At 34.5% G+C, this 24994-nt stretch overlaps 3 protein-coding genes across 3 annotated transcripts; all 3 read left to right on the top strand.

Annotated features, from left to right (window-relative positions):
* The first annotated feature begins 313 nt into the window (after window positions 1-313).
* LOC147279876 (uncharacterized) lies at window positions 314-1052 on the top strand. Its single transcript, XM_086252085.1, has 4 exons — window positions 314-425; window positions 499-714; window positions 819-917; window positions 996-1052. The coding sequence occupies exons 1-4, from the start codon at window positions 360-362 to the stop codon at window positions 1050-1052; spliced, it is 438 nt and encodes a 145-aa protein (XP_086108211.1). The 5' UTR covers window positions 314-359.
* Window positions 1053-14735: 13683 nt separating this feature from the next.
* LOC147279875 (uncharacterized) lies at window positions 14736-17337 on the top strand. Its single transcript, XM_086252084.1, has 7 exons — window positions 14736-15100; window positions 15276-15331; window positions 15523-15577; window positions 15945-16025; window positions 16774-16826; window positions 17042-17093; window positions 17228-17337. The coding sequence occupies exons 1-7, from the start codon at window positions 14905-14907 to the stop codon at window positions 17335-17337; spliced, it is 603 nt and encodes a 200-aa protein (XP_086108210.1). The 5' UTR covers window positions 14736-14904.
* A 576-nt stretch (window positions 17338-17913) lies between these two features.
* LOC147279874 (nucleoid-associated protein At4g30620, chloroplastic-like) lies at window positions 17914-20698 on the top strand. Its single transcript, XM_086250855.1, has 7 exons — window positions 17914-18184; window positions 18659-18792; window positions 19643-19743; window positions 19835-19874; window positions 20115-20186; window positions 20299-20355; window positions 20437-20698. The coding sequence occupies exons 1-7, from the start codon at window positions 18106-18108 to the stop codon at window positions 20506-20508; spliced, it is 555 nt and encodes a 184-aa protein (XP_086106981.1). The 5' UTR covers window positions 17914-18105; the 3' UTR covers window positions 20509-20698.
* Window positions 20699-24994: the final 4296 nt, after the last annotated feature.

Below are 24994 nucleotides of genomic sequence, written 5' to 3'. Positions count from 1 at the left end.
GAAATATATATAATTTAGTTATAAGGTGAAAGGCGATGGAGTCAGCTCCCAATGATGTAGTTCAGCCATCCTCGAGTACTGGGAGCCCCTCTATGCCACGGAGGGCCCGTCGATCTCACCGCTCTAGTCAGGTCACCGCTTCCGCTTCCGCTTCCGCTTCCGCTTCCGCTTCATCTATTGCCACGTCATCCACTGCGACGAGGGGACCATGTAGTGGGTTGAAGTCCTCTCGGATTGTGCGCAGTACTGGGGCGCGGATTCCAGTCATGTGTGTGCAAAACGACCGACGACCGTTAGATCCTAACGTTGACAGTTTGTTCTCGCATGATGTGGGGGCTATTATTCGTGCCGAGTGCGCCATGGTTGCAACCACTTGGAAAAAATTGCCGGCAGAGATTCAACACAAAGTGATCCGCTCCATCTCAGTGAGTATATAGCTCAATAATTAATTCAAAATGATAAATTTGATCATTCATAACAATCTAATATTTTTTTCAGGTTAACTTTGACATTCAGATGGATGATCCCCTCACTGTCACGTACATGACAGATTTACTCATCAAGTCCTACAGGCAGTGGAAGCACGAACTACACGTGCATTTCAAGGGATTTTCGTCGGCAGTTGAGGCATTGGCGAACCCCCCTATGGAGTTGGTAGAGCGGTCTGACCAGTGGCGTTTTTTGTGCGATCATTTCATGAGTCCGTCGTTTTTGGTACGTTTTATCATCTTAAGACTTTAAAAAATCGATTATTGTTTTGTTATTCTATTATTGTATACATACACTAACATATTTATAATTTGCTTAATATTTAACAGAAGAAGTCGGTCGCCAACGCCAGAAACCGGAAAGGGAAGCCGTTTAACCATCATAGTGGTCCGACGCCCATCTCATATCGAGTGGAGTCGCGACGTCAGGTACGTCATTATTTAATTTAATACATATATATTCTTTAATATTGGTTGGGTCTTTGACAAAATTATTTTCTTTTTCAGCGTGGGTCGCAATTCCCGGAGATATTTCGGAGATATCTATGTTCATCCCGGTTGTGATGCGGCCAAGGCAAAACATGTTAGTTTTTTATATTTTAATTTTTTTCACAATTTTTTATATTTATTTTTCTAATTGGTTACTTGTATATATAACATTTTGAAGGATGAGATGGTGGCCAACTCGAGAATATATTTGGAGAGCTTGGCCGAGCAGCACCCTCCGGGTACTCCGTTGGAGTCGATTCCAGTACCCGATCCCGATGTCGGACTTCGTATTATGATAGACTCACTGGGTGTTTGACCCGGTAAGGAAATACGCGGCATGGGATATGGGCGGGTTCGTGATGTTCGATCCTCGTCTTCGTCTTCATCTTCGTCTCAGCCATCTGCAGTCGTCGCAGGGTTGTCCGCTCAAGTGAAGAAGTTGCAGGAGGACTTACGAGCTGAGAGAGCGGAGAAGGAGGCGTTGTATGCTGCATTGACCAAGGCGATACCTGGGTTTGTCCCGCCACCATCTTCTCATCAACCTCCGTCAGATATGAATGATGATGATGCTACTAGTTTAGAATAGATTGACTATATATATTAGGGTTAATTACTACTTTGTATGGATATTTTGATATATAAATTTATGAATTTTGTTTTATATAGTTTTTGAATAAAGAATTTTTTTTTAAAATATTAAATTTAAATAAAAATAATAATTTTTAAAAAAAAAAAACATGTTTGGGCGACGAAAAATTTCGTCGCCCAAAGGGTGTTTGGGCGACGAATAAATCTATTCCTCGCCCAAAGAACGTTCCAGCGAGGAAATTAGTTATTCCTCTCCCAAATCTTGTTTAGGCGACGGATAATTTCGTCGCCCAAACATGCTTTGGGCGACGAATAAGGGTGTTCGTCGCCCAAACCCTCTTTGGGCGACGAAATTTGTCCGTCGCCTAAACATTCTTTGGGCGACGAATTTTATGTGTTGGGAGACAAAAAATTTCGTCGCCCCAGGTGTCTTTGGGCGACGAAATTTATAGATTCGTCGCCCAAACTCTTGGGCGTCCAATTGCTCGACGAACCAATTTCGTCGCCCAAACGTTTGGGCGACGAAACTCTACTTTGGGCGACGAATTCCGTTCCTCTCCCAAACCCTTTTTTCTTGTAGTGTGTGGCTGCTATATATCTTTCACTTTCAAAACTTTAATTATTTTGAACGGATCGGATCTTGCGCACGTTTATATGTATGGTATATAGTGCGTAGGAATTACTTTTCTAAAATTTTAGTTAATTTATTAGTTTACTACTGTATTCTCTTTGAATGAAATTAATTATTTCTTGCAGTTTTATTTTGACAAATGATATATTTGAGTTTTCTAAAATCACACAAAACCTAAACTTCTCCATTAATAAATTATAATAGCATAGTATATAACAGCACATTCAATACTACGTCCGCCATATATCATACTTAGTGGTATGTATTGTATATGGATTTTAAAAGACTTTTGTGGAGTTTAAAAGTCATGTGGTATTCAATTAAGACTTTTAAAGACTTTTAAAAAGTCCGTAAAAATCTATATGTATTCAATTAAGAATTTTAAGGAGTCTATAAAAGTCATGTGTTATTCAATTAAGACTTTTAATGACTTTTAAAAAGTCTGTAAAAGTTTAGGTGTATTTAAAAAGTTATTGACTTTTATGTAATTCATTTAATAATGGATTTTAATAAACTTTGAAAGACTTTTATGTATATTTCAAAGTCATTATAAATCCGACCTCTCCCTTGCAGATTTTTAAGGATTTCTATAGACTCTGTAGAATTCCGTAAAACTCTGTGAAAATCTGTAAATTCTATTAAAATTTATCACTTAAAAAAAGTCTACAAAAGTCTATATAAATCGATCTATATACACTACAGCCCCCTTAGATTTTTCATTTTGAATTCCTTTTAGATGGTATAAATGCTCGGACTATAATATGGGAGAATATAAACATATGAAAAATTATTAAGTATAACCAATATACCATTATGTGGTTTAACCAATTCAACGTGTAAAGTATTGTTGGACGATATATTAATTTATATTTGTAGGATATAGTATTAATAACATTCACCCATATTATAACACATAAATTAATTATATCACATAACAATATATCAATTAAACAGAATAATTTCTCAAAATATAAAATGCATATGCTAATATGTCTAACGTGAGCTGTCTGTCCAAAATAGATATAGAATAAAAAAAATGAACACCATTTGTCATTTTATCTACAGTTTTCTTTCGTACTTTTTTTTTTCTCTCTTTTTTTCTTTTAATTTTTCTAATAATTGTGTTTGAAATAATCAAAATGAGGTTGAAAACAAAGTCATGAGTATTGATTTTTCTACTTTGCTGGGCCAACCGGCAATTAATATGGACGTACCTTCACTCACATCCCGAAATAGTTGTTACATAGTACATACCATCTTTATTAGAGAAGGCCTAAAAAGACAAGAGGTCCAAAAGTTGCTTAATCAAGAATTTTCTAGAGACAATTCAGATGTCCTAATTAAGTATATCCTAATGTATCCTAAAATGTTGAATTCCATTAAGAAAAAAAAACTTAAAAATAATAAAATATCATATAAATACCTATATCTAGGGGTGGGTTCAGTACGATTTCCGTACCGAAACACCCATATTGAATTCTGATGGATAGGGGTCGAGATGTTGATTTTTGGTTCCGATACCGTATCGTCGGTAGTCGGTAACCGTTCACTTCGGTATTGGTCGAAGAGTGGCGGTGTCGCAGCGGTATTGGGTTGCTGACTACAACACCAAATTAAAAAAATCACAAAAAGACTGGGAGAGATAAGACAGAGAGAGGGAGAGAGGGGGAGAGGGAGGGAGGTGCGACAAAGAAGGAGAAAGGGACAGAGAGAAAGAGGAAAGGTGGGGAGGGAGGGAGGGTGGTGGGTTGGGCGGGGTGGGGAGGGGGGTGCTACAGAGAGGGAGAAAGAGAGAGAGGGAGATAGGGAGGAAAGGTATTTTGGGGAGAAGAAAATAGATGATGGTGGTGATGGTGGTGATGGTCGGAGATGATGAATCGATGGTGGAGGTTGGGGCTTGGGAGTTGGGTCGCACACACATAGAGAAAAAGAAGGAAGAGGAAAGGAAGAGAAGAGAAGAGAAAAATAAAGAAGAAAATAGACACAGGTGGGAGGAGAGAGAAGAAGAAAAAGAAAAGAAAGAAAGAAGAAAAGGGGGGGGGGATGTGGGTTAGGGGGAAAGGAAAAGAAAAAATTAATAAAAATAAAGTTTTATTTTGTAAAGAATAAATAGGGTATTTTGGGGTTTGAAGTTTTTTATTTTTATTACATATGTTTTTTTATAATTTATAGTATATAGTCAATAACTTAATAGTTTACATGTTTTTTAATTTATATCATCTTCTAAACCTTAGGATATATGGTATATGGTATAGGTCATATACCTAATAGGGCCGTTAGGCTAAATGGCTAATACCATATACTAATAATAATATATTATACCATATTATACATTTATGATTGAGGTAATTACATAGATCATAAATAGTCCATAACTCCATAGTCCATATATATTGATATTAATATATTATACCATATTATACCATATTTTACTATATTATATCATATTATACAATATACTAAATTACTAATATTATCATATTATACTATACTATACCATATTATACCATATTATAGTATTATATTATATACTATATACTAAACTCTAAGTTACCAACTATGAATCTATGAATCATAAATTTATAGTATTAGACTATTAGGGTATAGAAATTAGTAATTTAGTATGAGATATCATATACATATATTATATAGGGTTTATAATTTAGTATAATATTAGGGTTTAAAGTATTTTTAATTAGTTTGTATATAGAAATGTATTATATAAATTAAAGGCTTATTTGCGTCAATGCCCCCTGAAAGTAACTTCGATTTTTAATTTTCCTCATGAAACTTTATTCCTCCCACTTTGCCCCTCCAACTTTACAAAATATCATATTTCATTAAGTTTGTCTATGAGTCCGCCAAAAAAGTCTACGTGGCGCTTATGTGGAAGGGAAATAAACTGCTACGTCAACTTATTTAACGGAGCTTGTAACGGACTTGACGAAATATGATAATTTTGTAAAGTTCGGGGGGTAAAGTGGGATGAATGAAGTTTCAAGGGGCAAATTGAAAATCAAAGTTACTTTCAGGGGGCATTGGCTTGAATAAGCCTAAATTAAAAACATATAAGTTAATAAGTTATAGGGTTTATAAATTTATACATGTTTTATATAAATTATAGAAAATTAGAAATGTATTATCTAAAATTATAAATTATATAGAAAGGTATTTAGTATTTTTTTTATTTAGGGTATATCGGTATAGTATATAAATGTATAAAAATGAATTATTTTAATTATATTTTTTCAATATTCGGTCGGTATCGGTATATCGTCGGTACCAGAATTTTTGAACCGGTACCGTTACCGAACTCATCGGTATCGGTATGAAAACCGAGTATTGGTATCGGTTATCGACTAGTTCGGTATTTTTTGGAATCGGAACCGGTATGGCATTGGTATTTTTGGTATTTTGGTAATTAAACCCAGCCCTACCTATATCTATTCTTTAATTAAAAAATCGACAGCCAAAGAAAATTTGTGTTATATATATTTTAGGCTTAAATAACTTTTTTCTAAATCTGGCCTTTGTAGACACAACAAAACTTGTTTTTAATAAAACAAATTTTATGGTGTTTATAAATAAATGCCATTAAATATTACTATAGATGACATTTTTAAAATTTGTATAATTGAATGTAGGTTGAATCGCACAAATGTCATTTAGACTCTGAGACTTGTGCGCAAATGCCGTTCAAAAAAAAAAATTTCTAATTTGCCATCAAATATTTCAAAATGTAGCATAAGCCTGTTAAAATGGTTTTGAATAATGATATGTGGTTATGTGGGCAATAAAGTCACTTTCTCTTAGTCTTGAATTTTTATTAGATGTGTGGGTCAGTGGTCGTGGTCCTAAGTGTTCTTTTTTTTTTTTTTTTCGACAATGATATGAGTTTTGGGTGTTGTCTGGTTGTGGATAATGATATGGATGTTGAAGGGATTTTGGGTGAAAATGGGTTTTGAAAAATGATATGTGGTTGTGTGGGCAATTCTCTTAGTCTTAAATTTTTATTAGATGTGTGGGTCAGTGGTCGTGGTCCTAAGTGTTCCTTTTTTTTCGACAATGGTTTTGGATAATGATATGGGTGTTAAGGGATTTTGGGTGAAAATGGGTTTTGAATAATGATATGTGGTTATATGTAGGGCTGGGTTTAATTACCGAAATATCAAAAAATACTGATGCTGTACCGGTTTCGATACTGAAAAATACCAAACTAGTCGGTTACTAATACTGATACTCAGTTTTCATACCGATACTGATGTTTTCGGTAATAGTACCGGTTCACAAAGCCCGGTACCGACGGTATACCGATACCGACCATATATTGAAAAGATATAATTAAAATAATTCATTTTTATACATTTCCATATTATATCGATATACCCTAAATAAAAAATACAAAAATACTACATACCTTTCTATATAATTTTTAATTTTATATAACACATTTCTAATTTTCTATAATTTATATAAAACCTATATAAATTTATAAACCCTATAACTTATTAACTTATATGTTTTTTAATTTATATAATACATTTCTATATAAAAAATAATTAAAAATACCCTAAACCCTAAGATTATACTAAATTATAAACGTACCTTATATAGTATATGTATATGATATCTCATACTAAATTACTAATTTCTATACCCTAATAGTCTAATACTATAAATTTATATTTCATAGATTCATAGTTGGTAACTTAGAATTTGGTATATAGTATATAGTATAATATGGTATAATATAGTATAGTATAGTATAATATGATAATATTAGTAATTTAATTAGTATATTGTATAATATGATATAATATAGTAAAATATGGTATAATATGGTATAATATATTAATATCAATATGGACTATGGAGTTATGGACTATTTATGATTTATGTAATTACCTCAATCATAAATGTATAATATGGTATAATATATTATTATTATTATTAGTATATGGTATTAGTCATTTAGCCTAACAGCCCTATTAGGTATATGACCTATACCATATATCATATACCATAAGGTTTAGAAGATGATAAAAATTAAAAAACATGTAAACTATTAAGTTATCGACTATATACTATAAATTATAAAAAACATATGTAATAAAAATAAAAAACTCCAAACCCCAAAGTCTAAACCCCAATTGAAATTTGAAACCCCAAAATACCCTAAATCCTAAACCCCAAAATCCAAACCCCAAACTAAACCCCAAAATACCCTATTTATTCTTTACAAAATAAAACTTTATTTTTATTATTTTTTCTTTTCCTTTCCCCCTACCCCACGTGTCCCCCCCTTTCTTCTTTCTTTCTTTTCTTTTTCTTCTTCTCTCTCCTCCCATCCATGTCTGTCTCTTTTCTTCTTTATTTTTCTCTCATCTTCTTTTCCTTTCCCCTTCCTTCTTTTTCTCTTTGTGTGTGCGACCCAACTCCCAAGCCCCAACCTACACCATCAATTCATCATCTCCGACCATCACCACCACCACCATCATCTATTTCCCTCTCCCCAAAATACCTTTCCCCCCTCTCTCCCTCTCTGTCGCATCCCCCTCCCCACCTCGCCCAACCCAGCCTAACCCACCACCTTCCTTCCCCAACTTTCCTCTCTGTCTCTGTCCCTTTCTCCTTCTTTGTCGCACCCCCTCCCTCTCTCCCTCTCTTTGTCTTATCTCTCCCCCTCTCTCTCTGATTTTTTTAATTTGGTATTGTAGTCGGCAGCCCAATACCGCTCCGACACCGCACTCTCCAACTGATACCGAAGTGAACGATTACCGACCACCGACGATACGGTATCGGAACTAAAAGTCATCATCCCGACCCCTATCGGTCGGAATTCGGTACGGTAACCGTACCGAACCCACCCCTAGTTGTATGGGCAATAAAAGTCACTTTCTCTTAGTGTTGAAATTTTATTAGATGTGTGGGTCAGTGGTCCTAGAAAGTACTTGGCCTTAATATTAGATTCTTTCTGTATTGCTCAGCTTTAAGACAAAGTTTGATTTTTGTATCAGCCCATGTGCAATTCTATCGGGTATGCTTGCAATCTGAATTTGATATTTATGTTAAAAAAAATGATATTTATTGTACTTTATCAGTATTTATAATAGTTTGATGATATTTATTGTACTTTATCAATGTTTATAATAGTTTGATGATCTGGTATGATGAGTGTGTATTATCTTGTGCAATTAGTACTGTATTTTATGAAATGAGTACTTTATCAATAGTCTAATTAGGGATTATTTGTGATTATGTGTAGAGGGTCCATTTTCTAATTTGTTTACTTTGAAAATGCATTATGGGGGTCAATTGTTAGACTTAGGGGATGGTTATTTGTTCTATTTTGGTGGTAAGGTGACTTTGAATGATAGGTTAAATGGAGATCTTATGTCCCCCTTGGACTTAGATGATGTAGCAACAAAACTTGGATATATATACTGAAATTGTGGGTTATTATTATAGAGTATCTGGCTCAATGGTTGAAAATGTGAAAGAGACTAACTTGGTTAGGATAAGTAGTGATAAGGAGTTCATGAGCATGATTACCACATTGCCTCCAAGTAGGGTTGTTGTGGTATATATATTTTTCAACTGCTATTGTGAGGGCTTCTATAGAGAGTCAGCCTTCTTCTGAAGGAAACCAAGTCCCACAGACTGAAACACATACTGTAAACCTTGAAGAAGGCTTGGTGGATGTAGATGTAAGAGAAGCAGAGCCAGATAGTGACTTTGTGGATTCAGATTATGAGCAAACTGTTGTAGAGCTAAATGAAAATGACTTTGTTTATGATAATAATGTTGAAGAGGTAACAAGGGAAGACATCCAAGGAGAATTTCCCCCAGATGACCCATTGTCAAGTGATGCTGACACAAATGATCTTAGAAGCTTAGATAGCTCCTCAGATGATGATGATTTTCAATTTGTTAGGAGGAAGAAAAAGAAAAAATTGCCAAAGTTAAAGCAGTTTAAAAGAGCAACAGATCTTAGAACTGTTCAACTTGAATTAGAGCAGGAATATATAGGCTTCATCTGTTGACTTCAAGGCAACTGTGAAGGAGGATTTCATAAACAAAGGCAGGCTTTACAAATTCACCATACGTGACTGGTTTAAGGTGCATGAAGGCTGTGTGCAAGGCTAAAGGGTGTCCATGGGTTATTTATGCATTAGTTCTTGACAAAAGTTCTAGGAACAACCCTTTGGTTGTTAAGACTTACATTCAGCCTCATACATGCAATAGAGATGAAAACAAGACTACCATAAGTGGCACTTAATTGGCTGAAAGATATGTTGATGATATAAGAATGAATCTGAAGATGGATGTGGGGGAAATGAAACAGAAAGTTAGGAAGGACTTCATGGCAAAGATATCAAGGTTTAAAGCATACAAAGCTAAAAGGGTTGTCAATCTGAAGCTGATGGTCAGTTATCAAGCTCAATATCTCAAGATTTATTATTACATTGAAAAGCTTAGAAAATGCAACCCTGGTAGTACAATTAAGACGCAAACAGATTTGGTGTCTCCAAATAAAGCGAGGTTTGAAAGGTTGTATGTGTGTTTTGGGGCTCTAACAGAGAGGTTTTTAGCTGGTTGTAGGGCATTGGTAGGACTAGATGGATGCCATGTAGAAGGGCCTCATCCTGGGCAGCTTCTATCTGTTGTGGGAATAGATGGGAACAATGGAATGTATCTCATAGCATTTTCAATAGCTAAAGTTGAGAATAGAGACTCTTGGAGTTGGTTTTTGGATTGGTTGATCCAAGATCTTAACATGGGGAATGAGAATTGATGGGTTATTATCAGTGACAAGCAAAATAGTCTACGATTAGCTGTTGAGTCCATGCGGCCTAGTGCAGAACACAGGCACTGTATAACTAGGCATCTATACAACAACATCAAGGTGCTTCACCAAGGATTGGAGCTTAAGCAGCTGCTATGGGCTGCTGCAAGGGCTACTACTATGCCCTGGTTTAACACAGAGATGGAAAAGATGCAGAAGTTGGATAATCATGCATACAATTGGCTTATGAAGACCAATCCAAGCCATTGGAGTAGATCACACTATAAACATTTGGCCTCAGTCCCAAACTTTCCATCTCTTTTAATTAGCAATCCCATAACAGTTTTAACATCCCTTCTCTTTCCCAATGCCACCATAAGTGCTGAGTAAGTCTTCAGGCCAGGCTTAATCCCTTCTGACACCACTCTTTCATACACCTCCAATGCCTCCCTACAATACCCAGACTGAATAAGCATATAGATCAACCCATTGTATGAATACGCATTCAAGATAAACCCAGCTTTTCGCATAGCTTCAAGAGCAGATGGCGCTTGTCGAATCCCACCTCTTATTTCAATACCCTTAAATATAGTAAGGTAAGTGTCCAAACTCCTATTTATGATCTGCTTTTGCATTAAATCAAACACAAAAGCCATATCCTTCACCCTCTTATGAACCCTCAAGACTTCAAGCATGTAATTGCAAGTTTCAGTGGTGTGAACAACACTAGCCAGGCAACTCAGCAATCGACTTGAAGTAAGAAAAAGCAGAATTCAGGTCCGAAATCGACCTCAGAACAGTCACAACTGAAGACACTGCCTTTTTTGGCTTTTTCTTCACCACCACCACCTCCTGTGGCCTTTTCATCGCAAACCCACAAAAACCCATCCGTTTTTTCCTATTTCTATAAAAGTTCCCCAAAGACCCACATGGCCAAACCTTCAACTTTCCACAGTTCCTTTCTTTTAAGAACCAGTATGGCTTATTGCAAATATCCTACGATCAGTAAAAGCAAGACTGTAATTGATACTACTAGCTGCAGCACATGCTTAAAGAGCAGACTATCAACAATGCCATAGAGAATATATTATGAACTAATGAATGAGCAAAAGGGAGTAACTCACAGAAATCAAAGACGGCATGTACATTTTGTTCACAGAAGAAATGGCATGTACTTTCCGTTGTGTGTGAGAGAGACAGAAAGAAAGAGAGCTGAAGGCTTGCTTTGCTGCTATGGTACAAGATGGAATCGAGTATGGCTCGTAGCAGTCAGCTTTTGAATTTGCCAATTTGGAGAAGCTATTGGTTAATTTGGGTACTCCATGGCTGTAGGGATGTAATGTAATCGCATATTTGGTGTGGTGGAACTACTAGATGGGTGGTTTTGGATATTGCCTTCTTTTGTTTGCCTCCAAATTCTTTTAACTTTTTCTCGATAAACAATAATCAAGAGAAAAGGGAATTAAAATTTTTAGCTAAAAAAAAAGGCCCGTTAACTTTATGTACTAAATTTCAATAGTTTTTTAGTTTAGATATCAAAATTTAATAGTATTTTAGATTGGGTACTAATTAAAAAGTCAAATATAATAATATAGTAAATGATACTATAATTCACAAATATTACATCACATACTACTACAATAAAAAAAAATATGATCAATTACAAATAAATCAATAAAAAAAATATTAGGTTTGTGTTTGACTGCTATGCAGCAAAACGGCTTAGGGTTTAGCTCCCGAGTTTTGGGCAGACCTAAACCCTAAGCCATAAGCTCTAAAACCCTAATTCTAAACCCTAAACCTCATTTATATACCATACACTCCATTTCTATACCTTACATCACATTTCTATACCCTTAACTAAATTAAAGGTAACGTTGTAATTTTATGCTCACAAGTACAATTAGACTACATTAGCCAACTTCCAAGACAATATAAAAACCTCAAGGACAAAAATGTCAAATGGAAAGGCCCAAAACAAAGGGGTCAACATGTTTGTGACATAATCTAAAAAATTATATTTAAATTTAGTAGTCCAATTGAAATATTATATGGTCTTCATGCTATTCAAAAAAATTATTAGGATTTGGTATTTAATACTAATTTTCTAAAAAAAAAAAAGAAAAGGAAATAACATCAAAATATCAATTTTCATTTCATAATTAGGTGGAAATTATATTATTTACTTTTGTCAATTTATAAATATATTTTCAAACTAATTTTTTTATTTAATCAATAACCGTGATCGATAAGATTTGAACATAAAATTTCAACAAATGAAAGTATGAAACTAGTGTCATAGTCATTAGTTTTCTAACACATCTTTAAATCCATATAACTGTTTCTAGATGTTTCATTTAAATTGTTAAATTCTTGTTAACCTAATAAAATATATGATAGAGATATAAGAGTTTAAAAAAAAAAAAAAAACTGTAAAAGGTTTGGACTCTCATAATTAAAAAGATTTACTCGTTACATTAGAATTAGAGTTATAATAATTAAGAAAATTTACCTATTATATTTGAGGTTTCAAGTTAAATCTTCAAACATTGTCTTGATAAAAAAGAGAAGGTGTATGAAAGTTAAAATCACATGCCATTGGTGTATGTTTTAATGAAGGCTGAAGTACATTTACATCCTCTAACTATAGGGTTCATTTCAAGTTGGTCCACGAATTATAAAACATTTCAAATTTTCCCATTAACTATAAGATTCATTTCAAGTTGGTCCACGAACTATAAAACATTTCAAATTTCTCCATTAACTATAGGGTTCATTTCAAGTTGATCCACGAACTAACAAAAAACATATAGAATGGTAGACAAAATCGGGTTGACAAAAAAACCGAACTAAACCGGATTATTTATATATATTTATATATTTTATATTATATAAAAGTTATATATATTGAATAAAAAAGATTTAAGATGTTTTTTTGTACATTTGGGGTTCGAACCTATGCCCTTGTGAGGATAGTCAAAATATGAATTCCCACTACATCACTTAACCACTTATGAAATTCAAGTAGATGCAATATATTTATAGGCATACTGATACTTGAAATATAATAATTTATAGAATTAAATATATTTTATATATCATTCCTTTTTTTTAAGACATTATTTTATGTCTCTATTTAAATATTATCATTGCAAAAATTCTAAAAATTTTACTAGTTTATATTTTATATAATTTATAGTTTTTATATTGTAAACATATTACTAAAAGTCCAAAATTATAATTTATAATTTATATACTAAAATTATTAGAGTATAGGGTTAATTTTTAAGGTATAAGGTTTTAGACTTTATGGTTTAGTGTATAAGGTTATGGTGTAGAATACTAATTATAATTTTATAAATTATTATATTTCAAGTATCAGTATGCCTATAAATATATTGCATGTACTTAAATATCATAAGTGACTAAATGATGTAGTGACAATTCACACTTTTACTCTCCTAAAGTGGTCATGGGTTCGAACCCAACATGTTCCAAAAACACCTTATACCTTTTTTATTCAAAATATATAACTTTTATATAATAAATAAAAAAAATAAAATATATATATAAATAATCCGGTTCGGTTCGATTTTTTTGTCAACCATTCTGTATGTTTTTTATTAGTTCGTTGACTAACTTGAAATGAACCTTATAGTTAATGGGAAAATTTGTGGACCAACTTAAAATGAACTCTATAGTTAATGGAAAAATTTAAAATATTTTATAGTTCATGGACCAACTTGAAATGGACCCTATAGTTGGTGGATATAAATATACTTGAGCCTTTAATGAATTCTAAAAAAGGTCCGTTGACTTTATGTACCAATTTTCAATAGTTTTTTAATTTATATACAAAAATTTAATAGCATTTTAAATTAGGTACTAGTTGAAAAGTCAAATATAATAATATAGTAAATGATACTATAATTCGCAAATATTACATCATATGCCACAACAATAAAAAAAAAATGGTCAATTATAAATAAATTAATAAAAAAAATTAGATTTGTGTTTGACTGCTACGAGTAGCAAAATGGCTTAGGGTTTAGCTCCTGGGTTTTGGGCAGAGGCATAAAATTCGGAACCCTAATTCTAAACGTTAAACCTCATTTATATACCATGCACCTTATTTCTATATCCTAAACTAAATTAAGGGCAACGTTGTAATTTTATGCTCACAAATACAATTAGACTACATTAGCCAACTTCCAAGACAATATAAAAGTCTTAAGGACAAAAACGTCAAATGGAAAGGCCCCAAATAAAGGGGCCAACATGTTTGTGACATAATATAAAAAATTACATTGAAATTTGATAGTATAATTGAAATATTATATAGTTTTCATGCTATTCTAAAAAATTATTAAGATTTGATATTTAATTTTAATTTTTTATTATAAAAATTATTGTTAAATTTGGTTTAAAATAAAAATTAAAAGACAATATATATATAATAAAACAAAAAGGTTTTTGAATTATTTTTGAGTCCGAATGACTGAGATCGTTTCGGCTTAAATCCAATGGTCGATTATCTATTTTCTAAATTTATTTTTTATTATCTATTAAACTGATTACACTTGTCAAAATATCGATGTTTGCACAATAGGAAGAGTCCTTCCCACTTGTAGAAGGGGGCTATATACATATATATATATATATATATAAAAGATAAAAATTTAATAAAATAAGACAAAAAGAAAAAGGTCTGTGAGTTGTGAGTCATCCTTGTCGTGGCAAACAGAACCGGATTAAAATCCTCTGAACTGCCGCCATAAGCCTGTTTCCAGAGAATCCAAGCACACAAAGCCCTGGCGCCCCCAAATGGTACATAGAGAGAGAGAGTCTGAGAATATTCACTGTCTAAGTTGTCACACTCTTTGAGATTTTTCTTCATTTTTGTGTCACAGAGTCATTGAACAATGGAAGGAAGCAAGGTAATACCAGATTCAGTGATGGAATCAGTGAACAGAACCTTGGCCCATGTTGAACAAGTACGACCCCACTTGCAACAATTCTTGTCTCTCTCCGACCCAGACCTCCTCGCCAAAATGCCGCCTATCGAGCGAGCTCAGTCGCTGCTTTTGTTCGCCAAGGGCACTACGACCCTGTTCGCGTGTATGTCTTTGGTTTCCCTTTTACTCAATTTTGGATTAATTCCCATTTGATTGTGATTTTTATGTCTTTCTTGTGAATTAGATGTTGGTTTTAGTTTATTTCTCTTTTGTTGATTTCTCTTGGTTTCTTTGTGAATTAGATGTTGGTTTTAGTTGATTTCTCTTTTGTTTTCCAGTGAGTTTGAGGTGTAGTGGAGTAGACCCAGATGACCATCCCGTCAAAACTGAGCTTGTAGATTTGCTAATATATTTTAAACATTTACTGGTTTTGTTTTGGCTTGCCCATTTTGATTATATTGTTTCTGGGTTTATGCATGTGAGGGTGCATGACCTCATAATTTTGGGATTGCATGGTTTGCTTAATTGTTTTATCAAGAGAAGCTGGATACATGAACTTTTCTTTTCCTTGTCCCATTCATGTAGGAGAGGTTGAGATTGTATCAGGAGAAGCTAGAGCGGTTCATAGATTTGAGTAAAGGTATATACTCTTATTTGGAAGTTCCATTATTGATAGTCCCCCTTGTAAATTGTTGTCTCATACAGTCGCTTAGCACTTGGGTGACAGTGATTGACGTGGACCCACATTGATAATTGGCTGCCAGTTGCCCACGCGCGCATGAGCTACTGTGCTTAGCATACTCAAGTAATGCTGTATACAAGAAGGAAAGTGATGCATTATTGCTTCATATGACATATACGATGGATGGATGGCGATTGCTGTAACTCAAGTTATGTGTTTCAGATATCAAATTGTTTGCAAATTAATTTTCATTTTGTATTTACCATGCTTCTTTGATTGGTGGGGTTTTATATTCTTTACATTTGACAAATTGATTTTGTTCAAGCACCGTTGCGACCATCTACTACTTTAAACTACCAGGCAGCGACCCGTTTCATTGAGCATTCTTTGCTAGACCTCACCCCAGGTAGGTGATCATTTACCTTTTATGTCAAGATCATTACTTTTACACACCTTGATATGCACTCAAGCATTGTTCATTTTGTTAGTTGTTCCTGTCTTATTCAGATTATAATAGAATTTCCCACAATTATTTCATTTGTTTCACGTTCATTATGATCCTCTAGTTTTTAATATTACAGAGTTTTGAAAACTCTAGACATTAGGTGCCCATGCCAATGTTGGGCTAGCTACATTAGTATAGCCTTACTTGCCTAGCTACTTTTGTAAAGTCCCTATATACGTTGCTCACTCAAAATGGGAAAGAACAAGGATTTGGTATATTATAACCTTAATTGTTACTTGTAATTCAATATGCCAGTATTGATGATTTTCTAATTAGTATAGTTATCATTATTGGAGTAACCATATATGAGAAATAAATATTGTTATTAGTAGCTAGTCTTTTCAAAATTATTTTTATTGAATTGGGTACCAATGTGAAACATTTTCCCTTATCAACCAATTTTATACCGAATCTTTCTTATGTTGATCCCTAGCATTTGAGAGGATTACTAACGTTATTGCCAACGTTAATAAATGTTTTCAAATAAGGCCTGTTTTTCTCATTATTCCCTTGTCTTCTAACATGGAGTTGTGCACCCTTTCCTTTAGGTTGGAAGTATTGGATATGAATTTGTTCCTTTTTTACCAATTTTCAAGGGATTTAAGTTTAATCTTCTTTTGACCATTCTTTTTTTATTCTACTTTTACAGGATTGTTGAGACCAGATATACTCATGTCTGTAATGAGCCGTCATCCGTTGTCTGTATGGAGCTTTTCAGTTTTCTTCTTTCACAGTACATGTTTTCATATTTTTACCCATTTGATGAGTAGAAATATCTTGACAATCCACAGGAGGAATGTATTAGCATCTTATTATTAGGCCTTTCATGGGGAGATGTTGGTTGGTCCTCCAAGGCATTGAAATAATTGATCCCTTTGGTTTTTGAAGTTGCTTCATGAATGTTAATGTTTTGACAGGGAAAGTCTTTGTCGCATGTTGACCAACAGAAATTTGGTAGTTCATCTATTTGTATGTATTATGACTGTATGATAATGGTGAGGATGACCGATGACGGGGATGGTTTTGAATTTAGAATGTTATTTATAGAAATTGTTCATGTATGTTTCACTTTCACCAAATATGAATTTGTTACAATCAAACAGGTTGCTTTGGGTGGGTAGATCAATTTAACCCACGTAGTTTCAACTTGGGCATCTCTCGGTTTTCACCCTACGGCGAGACTGATCTATGCTACCATGACATGCTCTTGTGACCTTTATTTGATTTTCTTCATTCAACAATATACTTTGTAATAGAATGTAACAAAATTATGATATGTACTAGGAGGCGATATATAAATCCGGATTTCTCTCTCTCTCTCTCTCTCTCTCTCTCTCTCTCTCTCTCTCATTTGTTCAAGTGGTTTGGATTTTGTAACACTGCTTTTAGCCTTTTAGTGATGGAAACTGAAGTGAAAGAACCAACATGGGCATTTTTAACTATCAAGGTTGGCCCAACAAAAAACGGGGCGTGTACACTTTGGCCCTTTGAGATATTTTTGGAGAAATGAATCTTTTGTTTTTTTGGGTCGAAGTAGATGAATCTTTTTTTTTGGGCCATGGGACAAATGAATTTTTTTTTTTTTTTTTTGGGCCATGGGAGAAATGCATCTTTTAAATATGTAAAAGGTATCAAATAAATAAACGTAGTTGTCTACTTGTCTGCATTCATTTTCTTTTACAAGCTATTTTATTTCTAAACAATTAGAGAGGAAAAGAAACAAAAAATTCGTCAACAAAATCCTTTAGAGAAAAAAACAAAAAAAACAAAAAAAACAAAATTAGCTTGAAATATCATGTAGGAAAGGTTCAGGCTTTCAGCTACCGAGAATCAAAAGATTAATCCTATCCCAAAACCCAAAGACAGCGAGAGTGGAAGTGAAGAGGGCCTTAATTGTTTATTTGCTTCTTCTGTAAAACTTGTATTATTTCACTTCACTTTATTATCCTCCTCTCAACTCCGAACCCCCATCTCTCTCGCAATGGCTTCGACCAGTGCTTTAACCTCACGGCTTTCCAACCTTCACCGATTCACCGACTCCCAAGACTATCTCTCTTTCCGTAAGCTCTCTCTCTCCTTACCCTTTGGATTAATCAGTAGTAAGCTGTATATATATTCATATATATATTTTTGGGTCTGTGTTTGTAGTATGTATTTGCCCCGAATTGAATCTCGTTTACCATGCTTGTGTTTATTTAAACAAAATAGAAACAGAAATTGGCTTCCTTTCTCTACCAATTTTAAGCCTTCCTACGCACATTGTAGAAAGAAGCAAGCTTTGGTAGTATGAACAATTATAGTTGACATTTTTAACCCAATTGTATTTGGATGATGGGCATTAATAATTTGATGCCACTTTGCTTAGTTGCATTGTTATAATGCTCCTGTGTGCCTTTTATGCACTGAAGACTTTTCTTTCATTTCAAGTTGTTTGTGAATCTCAGAATTCATTAATTAATCTTTAAATGATTGTTTTTTATGCAATATGTTTTCCCTTTCCCTGTGGGGTGGGATTATTGCATCCCTGCTTTTAGGTGAAGTAGCCACTCCTTCAATTGTATCTTGGCCTGGTACTAAGACTAGGAGGGCAGCCCGGCCGTGCCGTGTGTATGGCTTATTTGGAGGGAAAAAAGAAAACAATGAAAAGGGTGATGATGCATCTTCAAAGGTTTAGCTTATTCCCTCTTTTAGTTTGGTTTCTATTTTGTTGGATTGGGTAGACCCACTTGTTACTGATCAGTTATAATCTCTATCTTCTTAATCGCTTTACCCGTTAATTCTTCTCATCTTTTTATTTATCCCCTTTATGTATGTTCTCTATTCAGTGGTATGAAGATACAGATACCCTTACCCATTTGAAGTCGATACAAATTCTGTTTAAAATGAGAGGGGGACAGCCAATTTTATATGCCTCATGGAAGGGCACCAAATCAAGTTTATACGCTTCATGCAGCTTAGCCTACTGGATTTGGTGACCCTTCCAATTCTGAGCTAAGTAGATTTCATGCAGTAATAGGCCCACCAGATTTAGCATCAGGCTGTCAACTATAATTTAGCTGAACATGCATTTGCCAGATTCTTTCTTGCATCATGATCGATAGTGGGATTTATTTAGAATAAAGGACAATGGGTTGGACATCAAACAGGAGGCTTGATTCTACAGATTATCTGTAATTATAGTCAAACTATATGGTAGCTGTGCTGAAAGTAAATTTGGTTACCATCACTTATTTATCTGAGTTACGGTGACATTGCAAGCGTGAGATAAATTATAGGAACACAATGCACATTTGGTTTACTGGAAGACGTTTGGTGTTCAGAAGCTGAAACAATTATGGAAGTTTTTGTCTTTAATTAATAATTTATCCACAATGTGCCTATAAATGTTATGTTTTTTTTTGTTAGCCCGCATACTCCTAAGTACGTCTTAGCAGCCTGGAGCTAGTCCAGTGCTTGTAAGAATAGAAACCTTGATTTAAATACTGTTATGTTCACGGTGACCTTCCACTTTGATGCAGGCAGGAATATTCGGTAATATGCAGAATCTTTATGAAACGGTTAAGAAAGCCCAAAATGTAGTACAAGTTGAAGCAGTGCGTGTGCAGAAAGAGCTTGCTGCGTATGTTCTTAATGTTATATCCAATTTAATCTGATGCTCATAATCCTTTCAGTTGTAGGATTATTTATCTTTTCATTCTTCTATTTTTCAGGGCAGAGTTTGATGGTTACTGTGAAGGTGAGATAATAAAGGTAATGATTCACTCTTGCTACAAGGCCAATTTTTTGTGTTCCAGTTGGGGAATCTAAGCTTACTTGTTTGCTTGTGTCCCAATGGTATCTTTAACTTTTAAGTGGCATCAACATATTTTCATTTTCATACTCTTGCAGTATCACATTCGGAGAAGATATTTCCCTTCCCCTTTGTGCAATTGCATGTATACTCTTGTCTTTCTCAGATTTGACAATCCAGTAATCTCTGATTTTCCCTAGGTAACACTGTCGGGTAACCAACAACCTGTACGTACTGAGATAACTGAGGCTGCTATGGAACTAGGAGCAGAAGTAAGTGAATCTTGCACACAGAAATATCTTGTAAAAAATTGTTTGGCTTAGGATAGATTCCTTGTTTCCCTTTGCTAGAAAGTGATTTTTCTTTCTTTTCTTTTCAATGCAGAAAGTCTCTCTTTTGGTCACTGAAGCATACAAAGATGCACACCAGAAGAGCGTTGTGGTGACAACTCTTTCACATGTTTTGGGGACTTAGAAATGGCTGATTTATTTCTTTGACTGATAGAATTTGTGTTCTCTTCAGGCAATGAAGGAGAGAATGAGCAACCTTGCCCAGAGTTTAGGAATGCCACAAGGCCTCGGTGAATTGAAGTGATTCTGAATGAAGAAAATGGGCATATATATATGCAGTCACAGTCAATTTATTTGTCGTATCTGTAATTTCCAAGTTTTCAAGAAGCAAATTCGTTAATTGTTTCTTTTTGTAACAAAAGATTCAAAATTTTCAGAGGCTGAATTTTATTGTTAAAACTTAAAACGCGTAATGGATTCTATGTTATGAGGCATGTGTATCCGAAAATTAATATATTGATATTACCAAATCGAAATTGAATTACATAATATCTCTACCCCCTCATATTAATGAAATAATCCCACCCTGTAAAATCCCAAAAAAAAACCCCACATCAAAACAACCCCATAGCCAAAAACCCCAATGCCATAACAATCAGGCCACCTTGCAAAGTGTTGGGAAAGGTGACAACTAATATGAGCCAATAAATACTTTGACAATCTCCGGATTAAATTTTTGATAAAAACTACATAACCCTTATTTTTTGGGGGCCATATAATACACCTGGTTATCAAAAAAGGAAAAACATATATCATAGATTCATAGGGGCAATGATAATAGTGGAACACTTTGTAGTTTTTAAAAGTGAATTTCCTGGCATATTAGTTCTAAATCTTGTCCATTACACATTGTAGAGGGAGGAGGAAAAGCCGAAGGAGAAAGAAAAAAGGGGAAGTCTCGAAACATAGATCATTTTATGGAGGAGCTGAAGCATTGGCGTGATGGGCGCCACAACGAGTCTTCAGTGGTATGTGTTTCCCTGTATGAACTGGTTTTTGATCTTCTAGGAAAGATGATTTGGATGATATAGGTGTTATGAGTTGGTTAAATGACATTTTCAGTTCTCAATATATCTTGTTTGGTTTATTTTGCAGCATTTGAGCAAGTCTATCTGAGTAGATTTAGATTTAGTGAATACATGCAAATACACTTCGATCGGCATCTTATTTGTGTATGGTGTTATTTGTTATCTATGCACTAAAATTCTTTGTCGTCATCAAACAAATTTCTGATTTGTGTTTTATTACATCTCTATTCTATAAAAGTAATTTATATCTTTTATCTTGTACATCATATGCTTTCTCTTTGCATCAATGTTGTTTAAAAACATATATTCACTAAGGTCATTCTTTTTCAGCCATCTAGTCGGTTTGATGAACTGCCTGATGAATTTGATCCAAGTGGAAAGCTTCTTGATCATTTGATGATGGTGATCCACAAACTACTAATCTACATGTTGGAAATCTTTCACCAAAGGTTTGGTCTTTTTGGAGAACTTTTTTACCTAGTGATCTGTTCGTTATCATATTATTCTTGATATGTCTCGGTTGACGAAAATTTTCTTCTGCGAACGTTTGGAAGATTTGGGCCTATTGCTAGTGTGAAAATAATGTGGCCTAGGACAGAGGAGGAGTGAAGGCTTCAAAGAAATTGTGGCTTTGTGGCTTTCATGAATAGAGCTGATGGACAGGCGGCGAAGGATGAAATGCAAGGTTTGGTTATATTGCGATTACCACACAATTGAGGGATTCCCTTATAAGATATTGCCTGCAATGCGAATCTGAGTTGTTTTTCATGTTTAGGGGTGGTTGTTTATGATTATGAGTTGAAGATTGGGTGGGGTAAGTCTGTAGCTCTCCCATCCCAAGCTCTACCTGCCCCCTCCAGGACATATGGCTAGGGCTGTAAATCGGCTCGATATAGCTCGAGTTCGTATCAAGTTCAGCTTGAGCTTGGTTCGTTTAAGCTCGGCTCGTAAAAAAACATGCCAAGCGGAGGCTCGCACGTTTAAGAAACAAGTCAAGCTTGAGCTTTAGTATGTTCGGCTCGAAAAGCTCGTAAGCAGCTCGTATTTTCTAGTTTATATGTTTCATACCTCCTTTTCCTGATAGCCATATGATATGGCCATTAGTAGTAAGGAGGTTTGTTTCATTTTTTACCATATTAACTTGTAGCTGTAAACTGTATGCATATGTTGAACACTTTTTATGAATTTGATGCTTTCAGGCTAACTATGTGCTTAGAAATGATTTGACGTTCTCAGCATCAATTAAGAGTTCACATGGATCATTGCAACTAACATTACATTGTTTTGTTGACAGGGTGACACTGTAATCTTGTCTGGTCCATCAGGCCCGCCTATCACTTCTGTCCCTAGTCAGAATTCTGAATTGGTATGTTAACTAGTTCCTTTATTGTTGGCATTTTTTGTTTCCTAATAATCTTGCCATTCTTACTTTGGATCTCTTTGGTAAATAGGTTCTTACTCCAAATGTTCCTGATATAACGGTTGTTCCACCAAAGGATGATCACCTCCACCATGTGATTGATACATGGCTTTGTATGTTCGGATGGCGGGTATGCCTTTGACCAAGCTATTATGGAGAAAGGTAGAGGGAATCCTCTTTTCAACTTCAATATGAAGTGAAAGAGGCAGAGAAAGAGACAGGGATAGGAGGAGACGAATGAAGTGAATCTTTCCTTCAAGTGCTCTTCCTTTGGAAAAGAGTTGGGAATCTGGGGTAATTCTGAGAAAAATTGAATCTCGTGGGTCATTTTCAACGTTGAGGTGCAATGTTTATAGATGAAGTGGTGTCCCTGTTCAAGATGGAGTTAAGCTGGAGGCTCTGCTTTGGAAGAAGAATTCTTTGATTCCAACGTGAAAGGGTTCCAACTTTTCTAGTGATTAGTGACATAGGAGTTAGAGGAAATCTGGTTCCTGTTAGCCAATATTTGGGCAAAACATATTATAATTTCACCTGAAGGTATCGTATCTCTCAGTTGTGTTACAAACTTACAATGACCAAGTTGTAGGTGTTTCATTGCTTTTCTAATGCCACATTTTGGTGCTGGTTTAGTAAATCCATTAGGGGAGATTCATCAATATGTGAAATGAAGCCATCAAAATCTTTCCCTTGCTTTTTGACCTTATTTATTTGCAATGTGTACTTTGCATTTATATACAATGTATTGCATATACATATTGATATATATATATATATATAGAGTTAATTACACTTACATCCCATGAGGTTTCAAAACTGTTGCATATAACCCCCTATATGAGATGAAAAATGATAAGAAATTATACAAAAAAACATGCTAAGGAGTGAAATGGCCTAATAAGATTACTCAAGGTGTAAGGTCCAACCTCAATACAAATATTTTTTTTTTTGTTTATTTATTTTTTTCTCTTATAGGGGGTTCTATGCAATAGTTTTGAAACCTCAGGGGGTGTATGTGTAATTTTTGAAACTCCAGAGGATATATGTGAAAAGACGATAAACCTCAGGGGGTGTAAGTATAATTAACTATATATATATATATATACAGTTTTTCTCTAGGGTGAATGGGTCCATATATATATATATATATATTTTTTTTTGCAGATTCTCGTCGCCGAGCGTTCAATAATCCAATTTTTATAACAGCCGAGTGCTGCAACAAGCGCTTGGCATCGCTTCCTCCACCGATTTTTGTGAGTACTTCTCCGACGATTCACCCCATACACTCCTGAGGTATATAATGGTGCTTGTGGAGGCTGCATGTTAGGTTTTAATTTCGGGATTTTGAGCTTCCCAAAATCCAGAAATTAAAACCTAATATAAAGCCGACAAACCAATGCCGAGCGCTCAGAAGAAGAAGAAAATGGCACTACCAAGCGCTCGACGCTGGAAAGTCGTGAAAAAAAAATTGCGGGCATCTGCACTAGAGAAGGACTGAGGCCCCTTCCTTTGAGGTATACTTCAACTTAAACATGATGAAGTATGGCTTGTGGGACCCACTCCGCATTGTAATTTGAAGATTGAAGCCATTTATTTTTTAAGTCTATATACAAGGATCATCCTTGCAAAAAATTAGGTAAATTGAAAACCATTAAAACGCAAGAAGAAATTGGGTGTGACGCGTACTACGGAGCTCAGCATGAGCTCGCCTGCCTTCGCCTAGTCAATGCCGCTTCAACACATTTAGACTAATCGCGTCGCGTGTCAGTCCAGTCAGCAACCAAATTAATTTCTTTTCAAAGTATATTTTTCTATTTTCTCCAAACTTCGTAAATTCATCAAAAATAGCTTGAGACTTTAAATAATTCCTCTAAAATTCCTACGGATTCGTAATAATTAATCCTAATTTCCTGTAACCTCAAAATAATAAATTATTCTTCAGAAAAATTCAACTCCAATAAATTTAGTTTTAAAAAATTAATTCCAATTTGATAATCGCCAAATTCACACTTAAGATACTAGAGCTCAACTCTAAACCTCTAATGATATAGGTTAGTTACACGAAAGACAAAAGAAACTTCATTTCTTTTAAGAAACCTTAAGCTTTTTAGTTACAAAAGAATTTTGAAAAATATGTGTCAACACACTATAGGATTGACAAATCCAAAGTGTTACAACCAGGATCGGCTTGGTACCGGTTTTTTGCAACCGAGCCGGGTGGTTGTATGGGTTCTAGATCTGGCATTTTTTTTAAAAAGAAGACCTAAATAATTAATTATGTGTAT

The sequence above is a fragment of the Dryas octopetala genome, chromosome 7 (genome assembly GCF_963921425.1).
Source record: "Dryas octopetala chromosome 7, drDryOcto1.1, whole genome shotgun sequence".
Taxonomy (NCBI): Eukaryota; Viridiplantae; Streptophyta; class Magnoliopsida; order Rosales; family Rosaceae; genus Dryas; species Dryas octopetala.
The sequence above is the reverse complement of the archived record's forward strand: the minus strand, read 5'-3'. Positions and strand labels throughout refer to the sequence as shown.